The sequence below is a fragment of the Uranotaenia lowii genome, chromosome 1 (assembly GCF_029784155.1).
Source record: "Uranotaenia lowii strain MFRU-FL chromosome 1, ASM2978415v1, whole genome shotgun sequence".
Lineage (NCBI taxonomy): Eukaryota > Metazoa > Arthropoda > Insecta > Diptera > Culicidae > Uranotaenia > Uranotaenia lowii.
The window spans coordinates 35,898,938-35,922,255 of record NC_073691.1 but is presented as its reverse complement, the minus strand read 5'-3'; the positions used below and the strand labels follow the sequence as shown (position 1 = coordinate 35,922,255).

The 23,318-nt window shown below is 38.5% G+C and overlaps 1 protein-coding gene across 1 annotated transcript; it reads right to left on the bottom strand.

Annotated features, from left to right (window-relative positions):
• Positions 1–4,951: 4,951 nt before the first annotated feature.
• LOC129753207 (TBC domain-containing protein kinase-like protein) lies at positions 4,952–21,519 on the bottom strand. Its single transcript, XM_055749009.1, has 5 exons — positions 20,817–21,519; positions 20,284–20,752; positions 19,222–20,027; positions 18,890–19,161; positions 4,952–5,514 (listed from the first exon to the last, which is right to left on the bottom strand). The coding sequence occupies exons 1-5, from the start codon at positions 21,397–21,399 to the stop codon at positions 5,053–5,055; spliced, it is 2,592 nt and encodes an 863-aa protein (XP_055604984.1). The 5' UTR covers positions 21,400–21,519; the 3' UTR covers positions 4,952–5,052.
• Positions 21,520–23,318: the final 1,799 nt, after the last annotated feature.

Genomic DNA, 23,318 nt, shown 5'->3' with positions numbered 1-23,318 from the left:
AATGTTATTCAAGTATTTGGGGAACGTTTGTCGACAGCCAGGAAGTCTTGATCGGGGGGAAATCGAAAACCGGAAGCCGCTGAGACGACAAAGAGAGTTGCCGGTAGTTTCAAGCGAAACCCTAACCTCTCTCCTCGAGATGCCGCAAATAAGCTGGGTGCATCGTCTACAACCGTGCATCAAGCCAAAAAACGAGCCGGACTATCGACTTACAAGAAGGTAGTGACTCCAAATCGCGATCCCGGAGGCTGTACACGACGATGCTGACGAAGTTTGACTGCGTGGTGATGGACAACGAAACCTACGTCAAAGTCGACTACAAGCAGCTTCCGGGACAGGAGTTTTATACGGCAAAAGGAAGGGGAAAGGCAGCAGATATTTTCAAGCACGTGAAACTGTCAAAGTTCGCGAAGAAATATCTGATTTGGCAAGCCATCTGTACCTGTGGCTTGAAAAGCAGTATTTTCATTGCTTCCGGGACTGTCGACCAAGAAATTTACGTGAAAGAGTGTTTGAAAAAACGTCTGCTGCCTTTCTTGAAGAAACACGGTTGTTTCCTACTGTTTTGGCCGGATTTTGGCATCTTGCCATTACGGTAAAAATGCCATGGAGTGGTACGCCTCCAACAACGTGCAGGTGATTCCCAAGGACAAGAACCCTCCCAACACGCCAGAGCTCCGCCCAATTGAGAAATACTGGGCTATTGTCAAGCGGAACCTAAGGAAGACCAAAAAAACTGCTAAGGACGAGCAGCAGTTGAAGGCAAATTGGCTTTCTGCTGCGAAGAAGGTGATAAAGGTGGCTGTACAAAATCTGATGGCAGGGGTTGAGCGTAAGGCCCGGCAATTCGGATTTGGAAGAGCGGAAGCCTAACTGAATATTTTTCCTGAATTTTATACTAATTTAACTTGAAAAAGAAATTTAATTTGATTTTTTAAATAAACGATTTCACCGATTTACACGCGTTTTCCCTTGACCAAATTTTGACCGTATCACCCTTTACCACAGTAGATCAACTACTGGTCACAGTGGGCTCTCCCCCACAAGGAAAAAAATCCATAATATCTAGGCAAAACCTGAATCCTTGATTGAATGGATGAAAAAAAAAAAATAGATCCAAAATCTGCAATAAACAGTGATTCAAACATAGGCTTCAAAAATGCTGTTCCCTAGTGTTATTTTTGATATTCCTCAGAGTTGTCATATTCACAGTTTTCAAATGAATTTTTCTTTTGCTTCATGAGAAATCTTTATGTCAATAACGTAATCTTATAGGAAAATTCCCTGGCGTATACTTTGCTGAAGACGTTAAAGCGATACAATTTGAGAGAAAAGAGTTGTAATGTTAGACTGAGTCGATTTGGGGTCATTTTTTAATTTTTCAAGCCCTGGGGTCTTAAAAGCTTCGTTTTGGTTCAAAGTTCATTCATGTTTTTTGCAGAATTTTCAAGTAATGTTTACATGAGTAAACTTGAACTTTTAGGTTTGTATTGGAAAATTTAATATATTTTGTACTTTAAAATCAACATAATTTTTGTTTCTTCTGTGGAACTGAGCCTGCTCATGATTTTTGTCCCAATTTATAAATTCTTTAAAGGAAATTTTCCGCTGAGCAACTTTGTCGAAGACCGTAACTTCATATCCAATAAGGCTAAAAAGTTAATAGCAATTTAACAGGGAAAAAATCACTGCTGGGTGCCTAGCGAGTTATTGCATGAAAAGTTGTCATTAAAACTTTGTGTTTGATCTCGTTATAAGTTATAGTTCTATATAACTAACATTTTGAAATCCTTTATTCCGTTTAGTTTTTAGCATCTAAGAATGAAAGGTTGTAAGGTGGATTTTCGAATGTTTTTTTTTTTTGTTCTTATGGCAGAAATGCAATTCTCTTGTTATCCAAAACTGTCCAATCATTCTATTTTTATACTTTGTAAGCGTCAGATAACACTTCCATCGAGGTGGTAGAGATTGATCGCGGTTTAACGTAGATTTTTCAAAAAGTAGTATATCGCAGTGGGTGACTAGTGTGTGTGAAATTTTTCCCCAAAAATCCGCCTTCGAAGCAACGAACGTCAACAGCATGCAACCAGAATGGTTTATCAACTCACAACCAGAGGGCCAACTTGGATAGTCGATGCTTCCGGGTATACACACGATCGACAGCGACGCCCCGACGATACGACGAGCGAAAAGCGATCGCGAAGCTAGAGCAACGACCGAAACTCACGGTTCAAGGCCGGTCAAATGCGGCTTCCTGGTGCTGGCTCACTTTGCTGAAAACCACCGCAGTGTACACAGAAGAAAGTTTGTTAGTGCAAATAACAGCCAGACACCAGGACCCCTTTATTTTGGGATAAAATTCCGTGGTTGGAATAATCTTTTCCCTCCCACTACGACGGGAATAACCGCCACCGAACATCGGTTAACCCACGATCGGAAGTACCGGTCACTCTTACATCCTCGAACGTTACGGATCGACCCAAGACGGTGGACCGCCCGTTACCTGAAGGCCACTGTCTTAACCAACCGAGATCGACGCTGTACTCGAGGAAAAGAGGAACCGCCATCGTCATTGGACAGGTTAGTCCACTCGCTGACACGTCTACAACGTCAGCCTTACCGACACCCGTACCAGTATCGGCAGCATCCACAAGGGCTTGGCCCTCCAGGTACTGTGCCATTATTGTGACCATTTTTAATGTGCAACTAAGCGTGAATAAAACCATTAGTCGAGAAGTGCAATTTTGGGGTTTTTTTCTGAGTGCATTCTGGAAGCTCCCTGCGATTTTGTTTGATAAGCGTGCCGCCCAGAGGTCTAGAAAGGGACTCTCTTACACGCCGGTGGGAGTTGTAGGTTTCATACTTACAACTTTCTGAACAAATTCTTAATATTTTTTAAAAATTTACAAAAATTATTTAAGGTTGTCTTATAACTATTAAACTATCTTGTATGTTATTTACTATAAAAAGATACGGTAAGGAATATTTCAAAGTTATTGTTGTTTTTTTATAAATCTGATTAAAAATAACTTAGCCATATTGTTGACCATTATTTTCCTTGAGTTTCTTAAAGAATTTTACCGTTTAAAAAATCACAAAACATGTTAACGATAACCTTTTAAAATATCTTAAGAAATGTTAGTCTTGTAATGAATCTGTAGCAAAAAGTAACTATCTTCGTCAATATGTTCGTTACCGGCTAGCTGCGTTTTCCCCCATAGGGAAAATCACATTTAATTATCCATCTCAACAATACCACGTGAACATTGGCTTAGAAAATGGGTGCAAAAAAACTTCTTACATAAACATGAATGAGCATTAGTAAGCCTTTATTGACGCCTTCCTACTCTAGATGATTTGAATGAAAAAAAAACATTCATAGAAAATGGGGTTGCCATGACTTTTAATTAAAACAATTAAAAATAATTTATAAATTGCTCAAAAACATTTTAGAAATTATATCTCCTGTTCTGATCTGCACAAAGACGAACATAATAACAAAAAAATGCACGCCAATCGAATGAACTATTGCGTTTTCTGACAGCATGTAATTACAAATTTAAATGCTACAGATAAATTATGAATATTTTCGTGAAGCTAAAAATAGTGATATTTTTAATGTTGAGGAAGACTTGATTCTTTAACGAAGGGCACTTGGTTCTTTATTCAGAGGGCCGACCCCTTTGGCAAAAATTAGACAACATCGAAAGATAAAAGGTAAATTATAGCGAAAATTTTTAATTCTTAGACGAAACCCATATTTTGAGTCCCCTTTACAAGGCAATTATTTTATAAATACACATTTTGGATACACATTAGTAATATCATGCTTATCGATGATCACGTGCTTTAAAGAAGAAAATAAATGTTACTATAGGGATCAATTGAACCCATTATGAACGCTTTAGAAAAATAGTTATAGTTTTAAAGAACTCTACCAGGTTCTTGAACTAATGGTATAATGCTATAATGGATCGATTATAACTAGAGGTTCTGTTCGATGAACCATGTTGTGATAGAGGTAATCTGAAAGTTTGACTGGAAATAGCAGCAGCATAGAAGTGTGTAATGAAAAAGCATATCAACCGATCCGTTACAAGCTTGTCGCAAGCAGCCATGAAGGTTGGTGGAATTCGAAAATAAAACCCCGCGAATAATCTCGATCGCATGCTCGTGTAGTTCCAGCAAAGCCTATGTTAAAGCGACCTCCCGGCGCGCTGATGACAAAGTGATGGTCGCATTTCAGAGGATTCCCTAAAATGGATTTACTTCGCCAGCTGTCGGTACATTCGCAAAGCTGAGTCATCTAACGTAGCTAGCTATACCTACATAAAAATGCCTGATGATGAACTATTGACGATGGCTCCAAATTATTCGAGAAGCAAACAAGCGGCAGTGTCAAACCATATATCTGTGTATCATGTAATGTTTTATCGCGACTTACTTTACAGGCATTCGCGTCATTGCCATATGTGAGAATAATCCTAACGACCGAAAGCGCCATACTCTTACACCACGTGTTTTGGAGTGTCCCTAGAACGGTCCACTGATGGTATGTGGTAATAGAAGCCGAGAGGAGAAGGTCAATCCCGGGGAAGTGTCAAGGCTGGCTGGAAAGAGGAAAAAAACACTTACCTTCTGTCGGATGGCCGCTAGAAGTAGATATAGTGGAACAAAAACAAAACCGACACAATCCTCCCAAAAAAAAGGACAACCGAAAAAATGTAGTCCTACTATTTAGGTAGTTAGTACGGAGACAAGTCGACGCGCGGATTATGCTTTGTGATCCACTTAATGAAAATTGGATTCGCTGGGGCACTTATTCGGAACGCGCGATGTTAAATGGGATTTCGGACGTGCTCTCTGGTTTCGGATGGATTAATTGGGAAACTGATTTCAATCCCCAAATTTCCTTCTACAAAAAAAAATCAAATAACAACTAGAACAAATATTCTTCAAATAAACACATATAAGTCATATATTACGAAACATAATAAGATCTCAAACTGGTACACTTACAAAACAGTCAATAGTAACAAACGATTGCACGGGTTAGGATTCAACGAATTTCGAGATGTTCGGTACATTTCTAGCCAGAGTATTAATGTAATCGAAAGTCTGCAGCAACAGCTTATCCTCCGGTCGATAGACGGCATCGAAGCCCCGATTCAGCACGCTAACGTACGAAACGTGACAATCGACTAGAAATTTGGCAAACAGCAGTGCACTTTCGTGGGACGTGCTCACTACCACGACGATCTTCTTGCGCAGATACGGCTCCAACTTGCTGACGTTCAGCATATCTAGGCGGCAGTCCTTGAGCGAGACGGAACTGAACGGAATGTTGACGCTGTTTTCGATCGAGACCTTTTTGTGCTCCAGGTTGCTGCGTAGATCCAGAATGGCGATACTAGAGGGTCGATCCCGGAGCAGCCGGATCAGGTCATAGACGCTCAACCGAGGGTACAGTTCCTGCTGAACATCCTTGTGGTCTTCCTCGGTGTATTTGAGGTCCTGTCAAAAAAAAAAAATGGTAGTAAAAAAAATAGAAGTTCGAAATTCTTCCTATCAGTTTGAAAATCCGAAATAAAATATCTTTCTAGAGATTCAGAAAATATGCTAATCAGATAATCAGCCCTGTCAAAAAAAAAAATGATAGTAAAATAAAATAGAAGTTCGAAATTCTTCCTATCTGTTTGAAAATCCGAAATAAAATATCTTTCTAGAGATTCAGAAAATATGCTAATCAGATAACTTCAAAGTTTAGAATTGACTTAAATGCTATCAAATCATAGAATTAGGATAAAAAATATTAGTAACGGAATTAAATTAACTAGAACCCCAAAAGCTGAACTCAGCCGTGGAAAATGACCTTTAAATCAGTGTCTTATTCGCCTAGGATTAAAAAAATTAGATATTTAAAAAAACGAGAGAACTATTCACGATCATCTACACTCACAGATCAGGTTCTACAAAAATAGCATCTTTGAGTTTCAAAGATTTAGCATAGGTTGATGGCATAACAGACATTGAACAGCTCTACAGCAATTGTAAACATTGTCACTGATTATTGGCATGGAAGCCTGCCAGTCTGCGCGAAAGGAACGAAAAAAACGGTTTTTTCCACCCCATCAAAAAAAAAATGTGAAAACAACACAGAAATTGCTCTGCCCTGTGATCAAACTCGCGGAAATGAAGTCGAAAGAACAGCTCGTGCGTGATAAAATCTCGCGCATTCATCAAGAGAACAAGGATCTCTCGCATCGTTCCATCGCTAAAATGTTGGGAATCACCACAAACCAACACCAAAAATCACAACCGCGTAGTTGGGGCCTTCAACCGAAAACCGAATGCCTCCGTTCGGGATGTAGCTAAGAAGCTGCACCTAAACCGAAGTTTTGTCCAGAAGGCCAAAACTAAGGCTGGGCTTCGATCGTTCGAGGTACAAAATGTCCCTAATCGCGACGAGAAGCAGAACAAGTCCGCCAAAACCCATGCCAGGAAGTTATACCTCAACATGCTGACGAAAGTTGAATGCTGCATCATGGACGACGAAACATATGTGAAGGTCGACTTCAAACAGATCCCCGGCAACCTGTTTTTCACGGCCAAGGATAAGTTCAGCGTTCCGGAGCATGTCCGCACTCAGGAAACGTTCAATTTTTTTTTTTTTAAACGAACGCAAACACATACAGGATCTCAATGAAACTTGATGTTTCCTCGAAGAGATTCTTTTTTCTTAACTCTAAGCGTACATATTTCGAGGATATGATGGCTAGCATCTTGCAAATGCTAAAACCACCAACCCACAGAAAGTGTACTATGTATGCCGTGACCGGGATTCGATCTCATACCCGCTGGCTTAGAAGACTTGAAGGCTATCCTCTACGCCACGGGCTGCGGCGTTATTTGCGATGGCAGATGGCAGATGGCTTGCCAAACCAAGAATTTAGGTTTGGCAAGCCATCTGAACGTGCGGGAAGCGGATTGCACCTTTTGTGACCCAGGGCACGATGAGCGGACAGATGAACATGAAAGAAAAAACTGTTCAACCCTCCCAACACTCCGGAGCTCAGCCCCATCGAGAAGTACTGGGCGATTATGAAGCAGAACCTTCTTAAACGACTTAAGGTAGTGAAGACAGACGAGGAATTGAAGAAAGTATGGCTTCATATGCCACAAACGATTGATTCACAGGTTGTGCAGAATCTTATGGGCGGGGTTAAGGCCAAGGTGCGGGCATTTGCGTATGGACTGTAAATAAAACTCGAGTAAAATAGAAAAATGAAGTTTAATAGTTATTTTTCAATCCCTGAAAATTTGATGGCAATCGGATAAAAACTCGAATTTTGCGAATCAATTTTGTGTGTGGCAATTTCATCGTGGCGCCTTTTAATCGCTGGTTCACTAGTGGCTTGGGTTCGATTCCCATTTCAGTATTGATCTCGGTTTTAATCTTAAGTAGTCCACCACGCTGATTCAGTCTGTAAAGCTTCAACCGACCAAGGCGATGTATCTCTTTCAATCGCACAGCATTTGAGAAAAAAGTTTTATAATAATAGGGGTCAAAATAGACGATTTTCTAAACTGAGCCGGCTAAGTGCCTATTAATGATTAAGCTCCATTTCAGTTCTACTGGCAATATTTTCATAAAATTTCAATGAAAATGGAAGAAACTAATAATAATCAGATGCCACGCTAAAATTTTGGAGAAATTTCAGATAACATAGTTTTTTTTATGAAACCCAATAAGGGATATAATTTAATGATGAAATTTCATCCATATGATAGGTATTTTTTAACAAACCTGTATTTAACTCTTCTAACGGGAGCAACTAAAATTTTGGATTTTTTTCAAGGCCCCAATACTCAAACATTAATGAGCTCAGAGAAAAATGAGAGTTTGTACCTATGTGTTCAGCGTTGCCACATTTGAATCTGTATTTTCGAGGCAAAAAATCTTTTTAATCTGTATAAAATATCAAAAATCTGTATTTAAATCTGTATCCAAAATTTTGATTCCGGACACTAACATTGCACTACGGCGATCTTTTTTATAATGCGTTGCGCACTAATCTAGTTGTCCTCTTCATTATTGCGAACTGCGACATTTGTGAGATCTTTCAAATCAGTGTTAATCTTGTGATTTTGCTACATGCAATCCGCTTTTTGGTTTGTTTGTACAAATAATTGCGACTTTGAAACATTGCACGAAATCCAATTTCCAGTACAACGAACAAAATACATATCCGCTTCCGCTACATGTAAAAAATGAGGTCACGCCAACATTAAAGTGGATATGTTTCGTAAAATGCAACGATCTTTGTCCAACCGGGGTTTAACAATCAGATTGGATTTGAAAATTGTGTCAATTGTCTTTGGTCATCTGCAAGAAAATATTCACAGCAGCTGGAGTTAGTCAATGATATTTAACTAGGTATTATTAAAAGTTACATTTCGTGTAATGCAATGTCTGATCTTGATATATGATTTTCGAACATAGGATTGAAAACTGTTTTCAAACCCTTGCATTGATGCAGTTCCGAACTATAATCTGGAAGATTTTTCTCATTTGTGAGCATGACAATTGATGGCTTGAACGTTGGATCATCAAAGGAGATTATTTTCGATTAACTCAAAGCATAATCAAAATATCATAGATTTTTTTTCATTTGCTGAAAATCTGTATAAAATCTGTATAAATTTCCAATTATCTGTTATCTGTATATACAGATTCTTGGTTTGAAAATTCCAAAAACTCTGTATGTTCACTGAAAAATCTGTATATGTGGTAATGCTGTATGTGTTGGCTTTTCTTCTCCTCTTTTCGCCAGGGTTGCCAACTGAAAAAGTCTGGAAGATTTTGAAAAAAATTCTGAAAATGTCTGGATAGCTTACTTTTGAGAAGGTGGTGACCTTTTTTTTTTTTGGTCGCCAGATCCCAATGTTGCAGATATCCACTAATCGTTTCGTTTCTGACCCTATCAGTTACGTGTTCTGTTTGACTCTCAATTTAACATACATTTTCGAAGCATTTGCGCCATTATACACATAACACACGACGTATTACAGGACACGACACATAACGTACTTACTTTACGGAAAAAGGATATAAAGTTACCTTTTTGTCGACCGGTTTCGGGCTCGATGTTGCCCATCTACAGGACAATGCCCGACTGATTACACAAAGGATAATTACAGCTCCAGTTTCATACTTGATGTAGTATTCGTCGAACGCAATTGGCATTATGCGGATTTTTGGTTGATCAGGTTGAAGAGAGGTGAAATGATCGGCGGATCATCTTCGTTCATCAACGGTTTTTCGGCGGTGCTGATGAACATCGACTCCCAAGCATTGACGTTTTTCGTACAAACTCCCTAAATTTGACCTTTTTCCAATCAATGGAATGGTCAAACTCTGTTGTGTAGGCGGCAACACTCGATTCAAGTATCCTCCCATTCCCATTTGTGTTCTTCGAGACGGACTTTGAATTTACGGCGAGTTTGACCAATATAAATAGCCGGGCAACTGCTGCATGGAATTTCGTAAATTCCGGATCTATCCTCCTCAGGAATCTTATCTTTGAGCGAGACTAGACGATCCATGAGGTGTTTCCACTCTTGTATGCAGTTTTTAGACCATGCTGCAGAAGAATCTGACTGATTCCGTTAGTCAATTTGGATAAAAACGGTAGACAAACTCTTTGCGATTCTTCTTTATTCGGTGTTAGTGTAGTTGCATCACTTCGGTGCTTTTTTTCGGGCGTGCTTGTGAAGAATTTTACGAATGGATTTGTGAATGGATACGACAATGACTTCGCTCGTAAAATTTTTCACAAGCACGCCCGAAAAAAGCACCGAAGTGATGCAACAACACTGTTATGTGTATAGTTAAAGTTCTTACGTAATCACAAATCATATAAAAATGAGTGAAATTTGCCATTATCCATAGCTTTCAACCACTTCTGCATTCATAATTCATAAATACTAATCATTTTCTGCCATTTTATACCATGACCATTTTGAATTCTCATAGTTTCTTGTAACAATTTATGTCCTAAGCCAAAAGTCTGGAATTGTCTGGAAGAAATGTCAAAAGTCTGGAAGTCTGGAATCCTGAAAAATGTCTGGCAAAAGTCCAAAAAGTTTGGAAGGTTGACATCACTGCCAGCATTTTTTGTTTTATTTATGTATATTTAGTTTTGCTCAAAATGCCGTCAAAACTTATTCCGGAAAAGCTTTGTTTTGGACAACGAAAGTTACTTCCGTCTTTCGAAGACGCACATCCCCGGAAACAATCGATACTATTCCAAGCATAGTTCTACTACATCCTTAGCTTAGCTTAGTTTGGTTGACTACTCATATCCACCTTAAATCATTGAACTTGAAATGCTGTGTAGATACGATCTGATCATTCATTATAAATTTTAAAATAAAACTTCAGCATAACATATTAAATTTGGCTTTATTCAACTTACGCATTTCAAATTCCATGATCGCTGGCGTGGCTAAGCAGAACAAGTTCTACCTCGCCAATGGTTGCTACTCCGTGATTGATCGAGGCCATCAGCTTTATGCAAGGGCCAACAGAATGGTGCTTAGGACTAGCAGTTCATTCACAATGCACAAAACTCATGCTCTCCCTTTGAAAATGATCAATAACGGCGCCGGCCACGTCCTAGTAGTCAATGAGGAATGAAGGAGGGATTGTTAGTAGGATACCTCATAGGATTAATTAACAACCTTTTGTCCCTTTGTTTTCCAAAGGTTAGTTTTGAAAAATTCCGAAACAAAGGTAAGTCAATATCACCAACTATAGAAACCGTCTATACGTCTGCGAATCTATACATATTAAATATCCAAGGAAAGGTTGTGTTAGTAGGGAAAAGGTTATAGATCAGGACCCATTTTGGTCAATGGTGCGATCGAGTTTTCCTACACCTTCTATGCTCCTAGATTTTTCCTAAGGAAACTCCTAATTCTATCTATGAGGCAGTGATAAGAGGCTTTTTAAGCTGTCTTGAAGATAACAGTATTACGGTAATTGAATTATTTAGAGCATTTTTAATTAGAGCATTTTTATTCAAATCGTAAAAAACTAACTTGACTAACTTGTTTCCCTATCTTTTATTCCTGTTACACTGATGTATTTCCAAAAACGACTTTTCATAGTAAAGTAATCAATTCAAACTTTAAAGTTATTTATGATGAAATATTAAAAAAATGGATGTTTTGTAAATGGGTGAACCTCGTTACATTTGTTTACATTTTTAAATGAGTTGTCAGTTGTGATGATTGAATGAGATCGTTTCTGGAAATTCATCAATTCAATTCTACTCTTTGCCTCATAATCTTTTCGTGATTACGCAGAACATACACAAATGAACCAGCTAGTATAAAAAATAGTTATTCATAAAATACAAGTGAAATTTTCATGCTCGAATAGTGGATTGAAGCCGACGTTTAACATCAGTATCGATTTTTGTAAAAAAAAATTCTAATTTCAACTTGGCTTCAAGAAAAAAAAATTCATTCATCAAATCATTTTCTTAAAAATATCAAATATGCTGAAAATATCCAGTCTTTGTGAGTTTAAAATACCTAGGACTGCTCAGCGCTCCAGTTGTTCCGAATCCTTTTCTTACTTTTAATCGATGCTGTTTTTATTAAAAAATGATAGCTTTTTGTAATATTTCTTATGAATGTCATGCTATTTTCTATTAATTTTTTACCAATTATTTGGAAACGTAGAATTGAAAACGCTTTGTTTAGAAAAAAATAGAAACAACTTACTAAAGTTACTAAAAGTAACAGACGCCCCAATGTTTGTAAAATTATTATGCAAACGAAATAATTATTTCATTCTGAGAATGTAATAAAACGTCAATTATGAAATACCTTATCTCATTTTCTATGAAAAATTAATTATAAATTAACTCACACTTTTACAGATAATACTAACACTAGGGTTAAATTTTGTGTTTTACAAAAAAACCTGATATGATATGAAATAACTTCAATATTATGTAAACTTTTAATTAAATAAATTCTATGTAACAAAATTTTAGCGAGATAATATTTATTTCAGTTGTAAGATGTGTTTACCAAAATCTTAATAAATCATGTATTTCAAATTTCAATTTCGAATATCTCTAACTCAATAATTTAATGGAATCGTTTCTTCTCTGCGTTTCAAGCTGACTCTGGCCTCGACAAATTGAATGCTTTACTTTATCTTTTTCCAATTTAGAACAAATTAGTGTTGCTTTGGAAAGCGTAACTTCTTTTAACTATTAAATTTTATGTTCGTTTGAATGTAGGTTGCTTTACTGTATAACAAAATGCCTTAATTTTTCCCTTTTTTTCTAAAGCATCGATGGAATATTATTAACTTGCAGTCATTGATAGCCTAGAAATCTTTTTAAATAAGTAGTTAGCTTGAAAGTTTTACAATAATTTCGTTATTAGCAACCCCAATTACATCTTTCTCATTTCTTCGATTGCTTCGCCGTTAAAGATTTGGTATGCTTTTAAATTGTGATTATAGAGTTTATGTTCCAAATGACTTTCATTCGTATTGAGATTTACCATTCCACTATCCTGATATTTTGGTTCGAAAAAAAGTCGTGATAAAACGATTAGTTTAAACGATCGATTTTTTGCGAAACTAGCTGATACCTGTCACCAGATGGCGTTAAACAATCAATTTACTCACTAGATGACACTATAAGCGATGAACATTTTTTTGAGTACTGACTTGTACGCAAACTTGTATCGAATTGAGTTTATTCGTGAAATATTCTTTTGAAATATTTCATCCCTTTCTCTCAGCTGTCAGATCAAATTTCAGTAAAATTTTCTTTACAAAAAATAACAATTAATGAAATATGATAATAAAAATTCAAAGTAATAAAACAACTCCACTTAGCTTGTGATCCGGATTATTCGGGGCGATTACGTAGCTCGCTCAAACTATCGGGATGGTCTCGAGGGCGCAGTACTAGCTCTCATCCTTCAATCCGATAATCACAGTATTCGTAGATTTTTTCGATGAAACTCCACTTATCAATCACAGAAGACTATCAAACGCTTCACCTTAACCTCAAACTTGTTAATTTAAACCGACTTTTCAGCCAAAATTTAAAATTTTCGTTTTCACAATGCTACGAATGAACTTCACATTTGGCAGTGCTGCCAGCTCCTCCCAAGCATAGTTCTACTACATCCACAGATGAACTACATCTCCGAACATTAAATACAAGTTAAAACATAACTTTGAACAGAAAGTGACGCTGTACATCGCTATTTCCGAGAGAGGTATTTCTAAGCCTTTTTAAGTCGTCTGGTTTGGCTATCAATCAAGTCAGGGATTGAAATACTCTTGCTCAAGCGATTGATTCAAGACATATACCAGAATGAATGTTTGAAGAAAATTCCGATGCCGTTTCTAAACAAACATCATGCAGATGGACAATTTGTGTTTTAGTCTGATAAAGCGTCATCGCATTATGCCAAATAAAAACACAATCCTTCCTGAATACTTATTCGCTCCAATTTGTACCCAAGAACCACAACCTGACAAACCTGCCTCAGGGTCGCTGAATCGAAAATTTTTTCGGAAGTTTTGGCTCATTGGTGTACAAAAATAATTGGAGTTGACATAAAGGTCGTACAACGCTCCTGTTCCGACATCAAACGAAAGCTTCTGCGAACAGTTGATTATGGACCGTTCTCAAGTGTTCATGAATTTTTTTCAACAATGGACAAAATGTACCTTTAATTCCAATAAATCAATTCTTCTTCAAGTACACTTGACTTTTTTTCACAACTTTGAAGAGAAATTCCAAAATTTCAGTTGCCAACCGTTACTCACCCAGTATGATTATGATTAAATGTTTCAATGATAAAAATAAAAAGCATAAATTGAATGTTGTTAACCTTACTGATTATAGGCATTTTCAAACGGTCTTTATTCCAATACAATAACCTTTGCTTAAAGCTTCAGTTAATTGAGTTTTTTTTTAATTTTCAACGCAATGAGTACATTGTCGTCCCATATCAATGTTGAATATCAGCACGATTTTCGAAAAAAAAAGATATAAACTTTCTCAAACCTGATGGTGTTCATTATCAGTTCTCTGACAAATAGGACGCAAGTGGCAAACTACGTGAACCTCGAGGCGTTCGATCGGCTACTTCACAAGCTCCTGAGTTCCTCAAGGAAGCCATCTGGGTCCATATTTTTTCAATTTATTTATGAACGACCTTTGTTAACTAATCACTTTTAATTACCAAGCATTCGGAAAAATATTGCAAAATTTGCTAAAAAAAATTTACCGAAGCTCAGTAATACGAATGCCAAATCTATGAACTATTTACAGTTATTTCAGTAAAGATTATCGGATTTCGATCATTTTTACCGAGTCATTTCCGTCATAATCAATATTACCGAACTGATAAGTGAACTCTGCAAGGAGAGTATTTGAAAAAAAAACTATCGAGTTCGTTGCTTATAGCTTACGCTTAATGTGAACCATAAGCCTAGCGTAAAGAAGCAAACGAAAATAAATTCCAGTGAATTTTAAAACGATTGGTCGAGTTTCAATAATTTTTTAGAAGTAAAATACATGTTGTTTTAGAAATTCAGCACAGGAATTCTGAATCCTCAGAACGATTAAGGGATTTTTTTTTGAAAAAAATTAAAAAATGAGTACAACATCAAATCTAATTGAACGATGATAACAACATTTTACAATGGATTTACTTACTGTGATGAGTTATACCAACGGTTTTCAATTTCAACTTGAGTTTTCTGCCAATTGCAACGATTATAGTTACATATGCAGTTGATTTAAAATTGAAAAATTCTTATTTTCGAGAAACCAAAAAAAAAAGAGGGTACTTTCAGATAATTTTATGCTTAACCCACGTGCCCTACAACGAATTGAAGACCCACAAATTCGACATCGCAGCGTTTCAGGAGGTATGCTGAAAGGGCTCTATAGTACGAACATTCCGAGATGGCCATACCATCTACCAGAGCTGCGGCAACACACACGAGCTTGGAACAGCTTTTATAGTGGCGAGGAAAATGCAGAAGCGCTAGATCAGGTTGTGGTCGATCGACCCACGAATGTGCCGGTTGAGGATCGAACGCCGGTTCTTTAAAATCAACATCATCAACGTGCACAGCCCTCACCTCGGAAGAATCGGTGACGACAAAGACGAATTCTACGTGCAGCTGAAACGTGAATTCGACCGTTGCCCAAAGCATGATATCAAGCTTGTCATTGAGGATTTTAACGCTCATGTTGGCCAGGAGGAAAAATTCAAACCGACAATTGGAAGGTTCAGTGCGCACCAGCTGGCCAACGAAAATGGCCTCAGACTTATAGATTTCGCCGCCTTCAAACGAATGGCCGTATGTAGTACCTTTCCCAGCACCGTCTTCCACACAAGTACACCTGGGGTTCACGGTACCAAACGCAATCACAAATCGACCACGTTTTGATAGACAGTCGGCACTACTCGGACATCATCGACGTCAGATCCTGTCGAGGCGCCAACATCGAGTCAAACCATTATCTGGTGAAGGTGAAACCAGGGATGGCGACTACTACAGAATTGGCTGACCTGATCCACGGCGAAACTAATATCTGACCTCGTTGCTTGAGTCAAATACGTCAGACAACCTACAGCTTTCTTGTACGGGATCTCCTTCACCTCCAGAATTTCGTCCCTCTTGGTCGGACACATCGTCTTGTCTAGCTTCGTGCTTGGATCCATCGGAATGTTGAACCGCTGCAAGATGGTCTCCACGTACTGAGCTGCAGTTTACCATTAGCTCGGTCACGGGAAATTCGCAATCCGAAACAAAGTTGGGCCTCTTTAAGATATTTCATATTGAACCGCTGACAAAGAATTCCTTCAGCTTCTTCTTCAGGCTCGTGTCGGTGGAAAAATTAAGAAAAACGTAAACGGTGACGAAAAGCATTTTTCCATTCGCCAGTCAGTGGTAGGTACAGGCAAATGTCCACCTTTGATTGTGATAAGCCAAACTTCTTCAGTGCTCCATCCAGTTGTGCGTTCCACAATCGCCGAACCCTTCCGGCTGATCGATAAAGATGACCTCGTCTCCGAGACTTCTTTGTAGATACGCACTCACAGCATCTATTCGCTCGCTGTCCATGTCGTGCTCCTCTGCAAGTGCCAGCAGATATCGAATCGTCGAATATCGGACCACCGGTGAATAGACCTCGTCGTATTCGATTAATGGACATTGCGAACACCCCTTCACGACGAGACGCGCCTTGTACTCGTCGATTCGTCCTTAAGCATCCCGTTTGGTCCTGAACACCCACTTGTTGCGTATCCTCCAAAGATCGAATCTCCTCACGCATAGCGGCCAACCATCGGCCTCGCCAGGGCTTCAGCGTTACTCACGGGATCGTCAGTAGCAACCTAGGATGTCTGGTGGGAATTTTCCAGGACAGTAGAAGGCGAATATGTAACGGAATCGGAATAATTGCCTGGAGGTCGACGTTCCCGACCGCTGCGCATAAACTCTAGCTGCTGATCAGCCTGTCTACTTAACTAAGTTGCGGTGGGAGCGCAGAGTCAGCATCCTTGGATTGCGTAACAGGTTCTTCTATTTGCACCGTTGTCAATTCCATGGAATGTACAGGATCTGGGCTTGAAGAATTGGCCAAAGCTGTCGGCTTTCCTTTTTCGACCACACGGCTGATGAACGTACTCGGCCCCGTTGACGGTTCTCAACACCTTCAATTTACGTCCAGTTTGCCCCTCGACCCTGGCTTTGAACCGTTCGTGGGCATCCTTCACCTCACGTTTTTCTTTCCCAGGAAATACTGAAAAACTTTCCTACTGAAGTCGTCAATGAAAGTGATGACATAACGACTTCCACCCAGCGACGGAACCTCGTTCGGGCCTCACAAGTCTGAGTGCACCAGATCCAGCAAACCTTTCGCCTTGGAACCACTTGAAGGAAACTGATTTCGGGCGTACTTCCCTTCGATGCATGCCACTTATTTGGGTTTCGTTGCGGATCATTTCAAACCGTCGACCATCGATTGCCGTTTTGTCATGTTCCTGTCTGGCATGTTTTGCTCACCGACAGTAAAATTTGCTGCCAGTTCAGGAATCTGCAACATCTCTTGAATCTCGATAGGACCTTCGTTGACTTCCAGCTTGACGAAACCTATGGATGCAGACATCATTGAATCGTTGTTCGCTGTTCCGGCCGGAGAAAAACTGCTTCACGAAACCGTCAGTCGACCGCGACATATGTGCTGTCGCTCCAGGATCAAAGTACCATTCGGACTCAAGGACGTTGCCAATCGAAAACACGATGCACATTGCCATGTTATTCGCCGTCTTTTGGGCACATTTCGCCACATAGTGACCAGGTTTTCCACAGATAAAACAGCCGCCGTCCTTCTTGCCCTTGTTATTCATGCTGCCACGCTACTTTTTGTGCACTGTAAAGTGCGCTATCAGCACCACTCCACTTCGATACTGTTTGAATTTGAACATCTTGCCGTTCTGCACATGTGTATCCACATGGCAATCAAACCATCAATAATCAACTGATACTTCTTCTTCGATACAGTTGATTGATGAGGGGCAAAAATTTCAGTATGTGGCCAAGCTTTTATTCACAAATACTCTTCGCTCTTTTCAACACCTTAGTCACTATCTTATATGGTCTATCCGTCTATCATTTCAAATCTATAACATTCACCGATAAAGCCGCTCAAAAATTTCCAAAACAAGTCTTGCAGTATCTTAGTCTTCACCGCATCCGTCGTCAGTGCTGCTCCCGAAGCCTACAATCCTGATCATCGGCTAGTAATTCGTAGGGAGTCCCATCAACAACAACGCCGCCAGCCACGAATCGTCTACTCGGAATCCAATACCGGCGAGCTTATGGACAGTGGACATCACACTATTGACATATGATTCCACGCTTCCGCATTCTTTCAGCCGTATCGATGTAAGTTTTCGCAGCAGACTGATTTTCCTCGTCAGACCATCGTCTTGAAAAGCTCTTCGTAGTTTCCCCCAAGCTTCTTGTGCCGTTCGTGCGTCCTGAACTAGACTTTAGTTCACCGACTCCAAAGTCAAGCAAATTGTAGTGAGTGCCCTCAAACTTACCTCCTCGTCCACATGGGTGTACCACGCGTACTACGGGCCTTCTCGAATCAGTACCATTTTCATGCCGTACGCCCACGTTGAGTAATTCTCGCGACTTTTAAGTACCTCCCGCGCCGGGAGACTGACTTTTGCGAGAACTCGAACGTCGCCAAATCCGCTATTGATTTGCGAAGAATTTCGACCACTCACTCAGCTAGAACCGCCTTGTGCAGCTGGACTGCTGGGGGATCCAGTCAACTTATCTGCTTTGCCGACAACATTGATATAGTCTACAGATCATCTGCGCCGGTGGAAGAGATCTACCGCAAACTGAGACGCGAAGCCGGGACGATCAGGGGCGCAACGAGCGAGGTGGTTAGACCAAGAGGAGCGTGATCTGGCGAATATGTGAGGTTGCGTCAATGGGTCTTAGGTGCCACGGCTTACATGCAAAAAATAACTGACAAACGAGTCATTCCTTGAAAAAGGCCCAGCTCATCTCTGTTTAGGATAAATTATCGATGTCGTTGAAGAAAATATCCGGCAAAATAACGTTGATTTGTTAATTACTCCAAAGATAATCGACAAAAATTGCATATCTATTAGTATTATTGAAAAGTGTTTTATGTACTTAGTTATGTTTGGAAAGCTCTGCTTAGGAGTTTTTGTTTTTGTGGGTGAATACATTGGAAGAATAAATGTATGCAAGAAAATACAAACTTCTTTTCCAACTTACAAACTCTCCCGGTTCGTCTTCGTGCAGCGCGTACTTCCGGTAGGTAACGCTCTTCGGCGTAAACTGGTACATCGTTTCCGAATCATTAACACACGTTTCCATCACTATATCCGGCAAATCACTGAACAGCAAAATACACTCATTGAATCCGGACTTCAACAGCGTGTTCTTAAGCTGCTTCAGGATAGCGATCCCGATGAACAGAGGATAGGAATTATCGCCTAGGATAAGTTTATCCCACAGGTGGAATATTTTATGTAACGGGAACACATCTGCAAATGAGAGGTTTGGGTTAATTATTGGAACTTGAGTTAATTTGCAGGTTAACTTACGGCTGAACATCGTTAAAAACCACGGGATGGCGTACAGCTCAGGAATGAAGCTAATTCCATGCAAATGTTTAGCAAGAACAGGTTCGTGGAAGAAAATAAGTTGAAAGAATTTCACCAAATACTCCTTGATGATTGACGAGTTATCCTTCAGAAAGAAGAGGTGCAAATACTTCGGAATGAACTTGTACAGACTGAGAAAGGCGCGTTCTTCGTTGTTGAAGTTCAGATACAGGAATGGAGCAGTCAGAGAGTCGAGGCCTTGCCAGTAGACGTACTGGGGATGGGCTGTGACCCAGGCTTTCAACAGCCGCTTGAGTTTGGAGTGTCCTTCGGGTGAGGACAGGAGTTCGTTGTACTGGTGACATCGTGGAATGTCCACCTCGATTTGACGATCCGTTAGAGTTGGGCTACACTTGTCGAGCTGTTCGTAGAGGCCATTGCCTTCTACTACTCCCAGGAGACAAGCCCACACGTGTCCTCGGAAAGGAGGTGGAATGTCCTTGCTGGCGAATGATTTGAGTAGATCTTGGGTATAGGGATAGCCTTGGAGGAGCGTTTTCAGCAACATAATTCGGTGAAATTGGTAAACTGTGTCCTTTTCTCGAATGACCAGCGGCAGTTCCGTTTTGAAAACGGGAGATTCGAGATACGCATTGGTAGTGTAGATGAGGGGAAGATAGTCTTCCTCCGGTATTTTGGACAAACGCTCTAGTAGGATGTTAAAGTTTAGGAATATTGTTCGACCATCGTGTAGGAAGCTTTGGCTTTTTGGTGGTGAAATCGATTTGCCATTTAAGAGTACCAAACTGCAATAAAAAAACAATTAGGTATACAAATTCCAATAATCTCAGACTTTAATTTCAAATTAAGATTCCAGATTCAGATACACAATTCGGATTTCCTGAGATTCTATTTTTAAATTCAGATTTCGATGATTTCGATTCAAATTCAGATTTCATATTCAAATTCCATATTCAAATTCAGATTCAGATTGGGATTTTAGATTAAAATTCCAAATCTCAGATTAGGATTACGAATTAGGAAGAAATGGCTTTTACTTACTTTGGTAGGGACAGAATCGGTGCCTCGCTTTTGATCAGTCCTTCCTTCTTGAGCTCCTGATGGACATCTCCTCCGGCCAGCTGCCAGAGGTAGTAAATCTCTGCCAAATTGCCACAGTGCTTCTCCAGTAAGGTCATTCCAGCTGGATCAGCCACGCCAAACTGTTCTTCCCGAAGAAAATCAAACGCCGCATCTTCCAACAATTCCTTCGGCTGAGGTCGTTGGCTCGTCTTTACTTTTAAACATTCTTCGATGATGCGTCGAAGAGCCGGTTCCAGAACCTGGTACGCTTCCATCTGTTGGTGTTCTCTGGCAAGTTTCTCAAAAACATCACCAGCCGTTGAGAGAGCAAGAATTTTTCGGGTGATTTGTGCCAGTTTTGGGCCGTTCCAAAATTTACAACCTAACGCTAGCTCGGCCAGAATAATCCCGAGGGACCAAACGTCGCTTTTGACGTTTTCGCGGGAGCCTAGTGCATGTAAAAAGAAAATTAACAGTTATTGATCATAATCCCGAACCAGAAAATGACTCACCCAAAACAACTTCCGGTCCGAGATATTTCAAATTCCCAATCGGAAATGATACGTATTTGCCACCTTGTGTCATGTAATACAACCCATAGTTGTACAACTTTACGCAAAAATCTCTACTTATAAGAATGTTAACCGGTTCCAAATTCCGGCAAATCAACCCTAGCTCGTTTAAATGAGTCAGGGCTCTCAAAACCTGAAACGCAATCCGGAGCAGCGTTTCATGTTTATTATTTTCCCCAATGAAAGTCTCAGTCAACGGATTCCCAGCATACTCCTGCACCACAATGGTCCTTTCATGTTTTCCTCGGACCACATCCAGATACTCACATAAATTCTCATGTCGCATCCCATCCGACTTTAAAAGCTGCGCCCTCCCATAAATCCCAATCGAATTCGGTGTCAACGGAAGCCCATTGCTTCCGCAACACTCATCACTGGGATGCGACTTGGCAAAGAATGTCCCTACCGAAATCCGGTAGTTTAACTTCGCCGGAGCCATCCCTAGCGAATTGCCCCGACAGAAAACGCTGCTGCTTCGGTTTTGCTCACGCTGCTGCTCACCCGGAGAGGTTGTAATGCGCATCGGAAGGCAGACGGACACCGGAAACGGTCTCGGCGAACGATAATCACACAAAAATCGCGAATACGAGGAAATCCGCCCCGATTTCGGGAAAATTTTCACCTGTTTGTCAACAAACTGATAACAAACGTCACTTTTCTTTTGATGACCTTTTCAAGGGGATTGGCATTTGGGTCAACAAACTAGGTCAACTACACTGAAAAAATAATAATTATTTAAAGTAAATAAAAATTTGAGGATCTAATAAAAATGACAACATAACTAAAAGAACTAACAAATTTTAATTAAACAAAAGGGAAAATCAACGATAAATAAATTGAAATAAAAGCGATTGTTTTACGCGTGTTCAATTTCATCAAACATCCAATTCAAAATAACAAAAATGAAAAAAATGACGAAAATGGAAAAAAAATTACAACAACGACAAAACTTACAAAAAATACATAAATTACAAAATGACAAAAATGACAAAAATGACAAAAATGACAAAAATGACAAAAATGACAAAAATGACAAAAATGACAAAAATGACAAAAATGACAAAAATGACAAAAATGACAAAAATGACAAAAATGACAAAAATGACAAAAATGACAAAAATGACAAAAATGACCAAAATGACAAAAATGACAAAAATGACAAAAATGACAAAAATGACAAAAATGACAAAAATGACAAAAATGACAAAAATGACAAAAATGACAAAAATGACAAAAATGACAAAAATGACAAAAATGACAAAAATGACAAAAATGACAAAAATGACAAAAATGACAAAAATGACAAAAATGACAAAAATGACAAAAATGACAAAAATGACAAAAATGACAAAAATGACAAAAATGACAAAAATGACAAAAATGACAAAAATGACAAAAATGACAAAAATGACAAATATGACAAATATGACAAAAATGACCAAAATGACAAAAATGACAAAAATGACAAAAATGACAAAAATGACAAAAATGACAAAAATGACAAAAATGACAAAAATGACAAAAATGACAAAAATGACAAAAATGACAAAAATGACAAAAATGACAAAAATGACAAAAATGACAAAAATGACAAAAATGACTAAAATGACTAAAATGACAAAAATGACAAAAATGACAAAAATGACAAAAATGACAAAAATGACAAAAATGAAAAAAATGACAAAAATGACAAAAATGACAAAAATGACAAAAAATGACAAAAATGACAAAAAATGACAAAAATGACAAAAATGACAAAAATGACAAAAATGACAAAAATGACAAAAATGACAAAAGTGACAAAAGTGACAAAAATGACAAAAATGACAAAAATGACAAAAATGACAAAAATGACAAAAATGACAAAAATGACAAAAATGACAAAAATGACAAAAATGACAGAAATGACAAAAATGACAAAAATGACAAAAATGTCAAAAATTACAAAAATTACAAAAATTACAAAAATGACAAAAATGACAAAAATGACAAAAATGACAAAAATGACAAAAATGACAAAAATGACAAAAATGACAAAAATGACAAAAATGACAAAAATGACAAAAATGACAAAAATGACAAAAATGACAAAAATGACAAAAATGACAAAAATGACAAAAATGACAAAAATGACAAAAATGACAAAAATGACAAAAAAGACAAAAATGACAAAAAATACAAAAATGACTAAAGTTACAAAAATTACAAAAGTTACAAAAATTACAAAAATTACAAAAATTCCAAAAATTACAAAAATTACAAAAATTACAAAAATTACAAAAACTACAAAAATTACAAAAATTACAAAAATTACAAAAATTACAAAAATTACAAAAATTTCAAAAATTACAAAAAAATACAAAATTTACAAGATTTTCAAAGATTTTCAAAAATAACCAAAATGACATTAGTGACAAAAATGACAAAAATGACAAAATTACA

What these genes read in the sequence shown, in the direction of transcription:
- LOC129753207 (XM_055749009.1), bottom strand. Translation starts at nt 21,399, where the DNA reads ATGCGCATTACAACCTCTCCGGGTGAGCAGCAGCGTGAGCAAAACCGA. An exon ending in CCGATTCTGTCCCTACCAAA is followed by an intron (nt 20,028 to 20,283) that starts GTAAGTAAAAGC and finishes TTTTTATTGCAG; the next exon opens with TTTGGTACTCTTAAATGGCA. An exon ending in GTTTTTAACGATGTTCAGCC is followed by an intron (nt 19,162 to 19,221) that starts GTAAGTTAACCT and finishes TCTCATTTGCAG; the next exon opens with ATGTGTTCCCGTTACATAAA.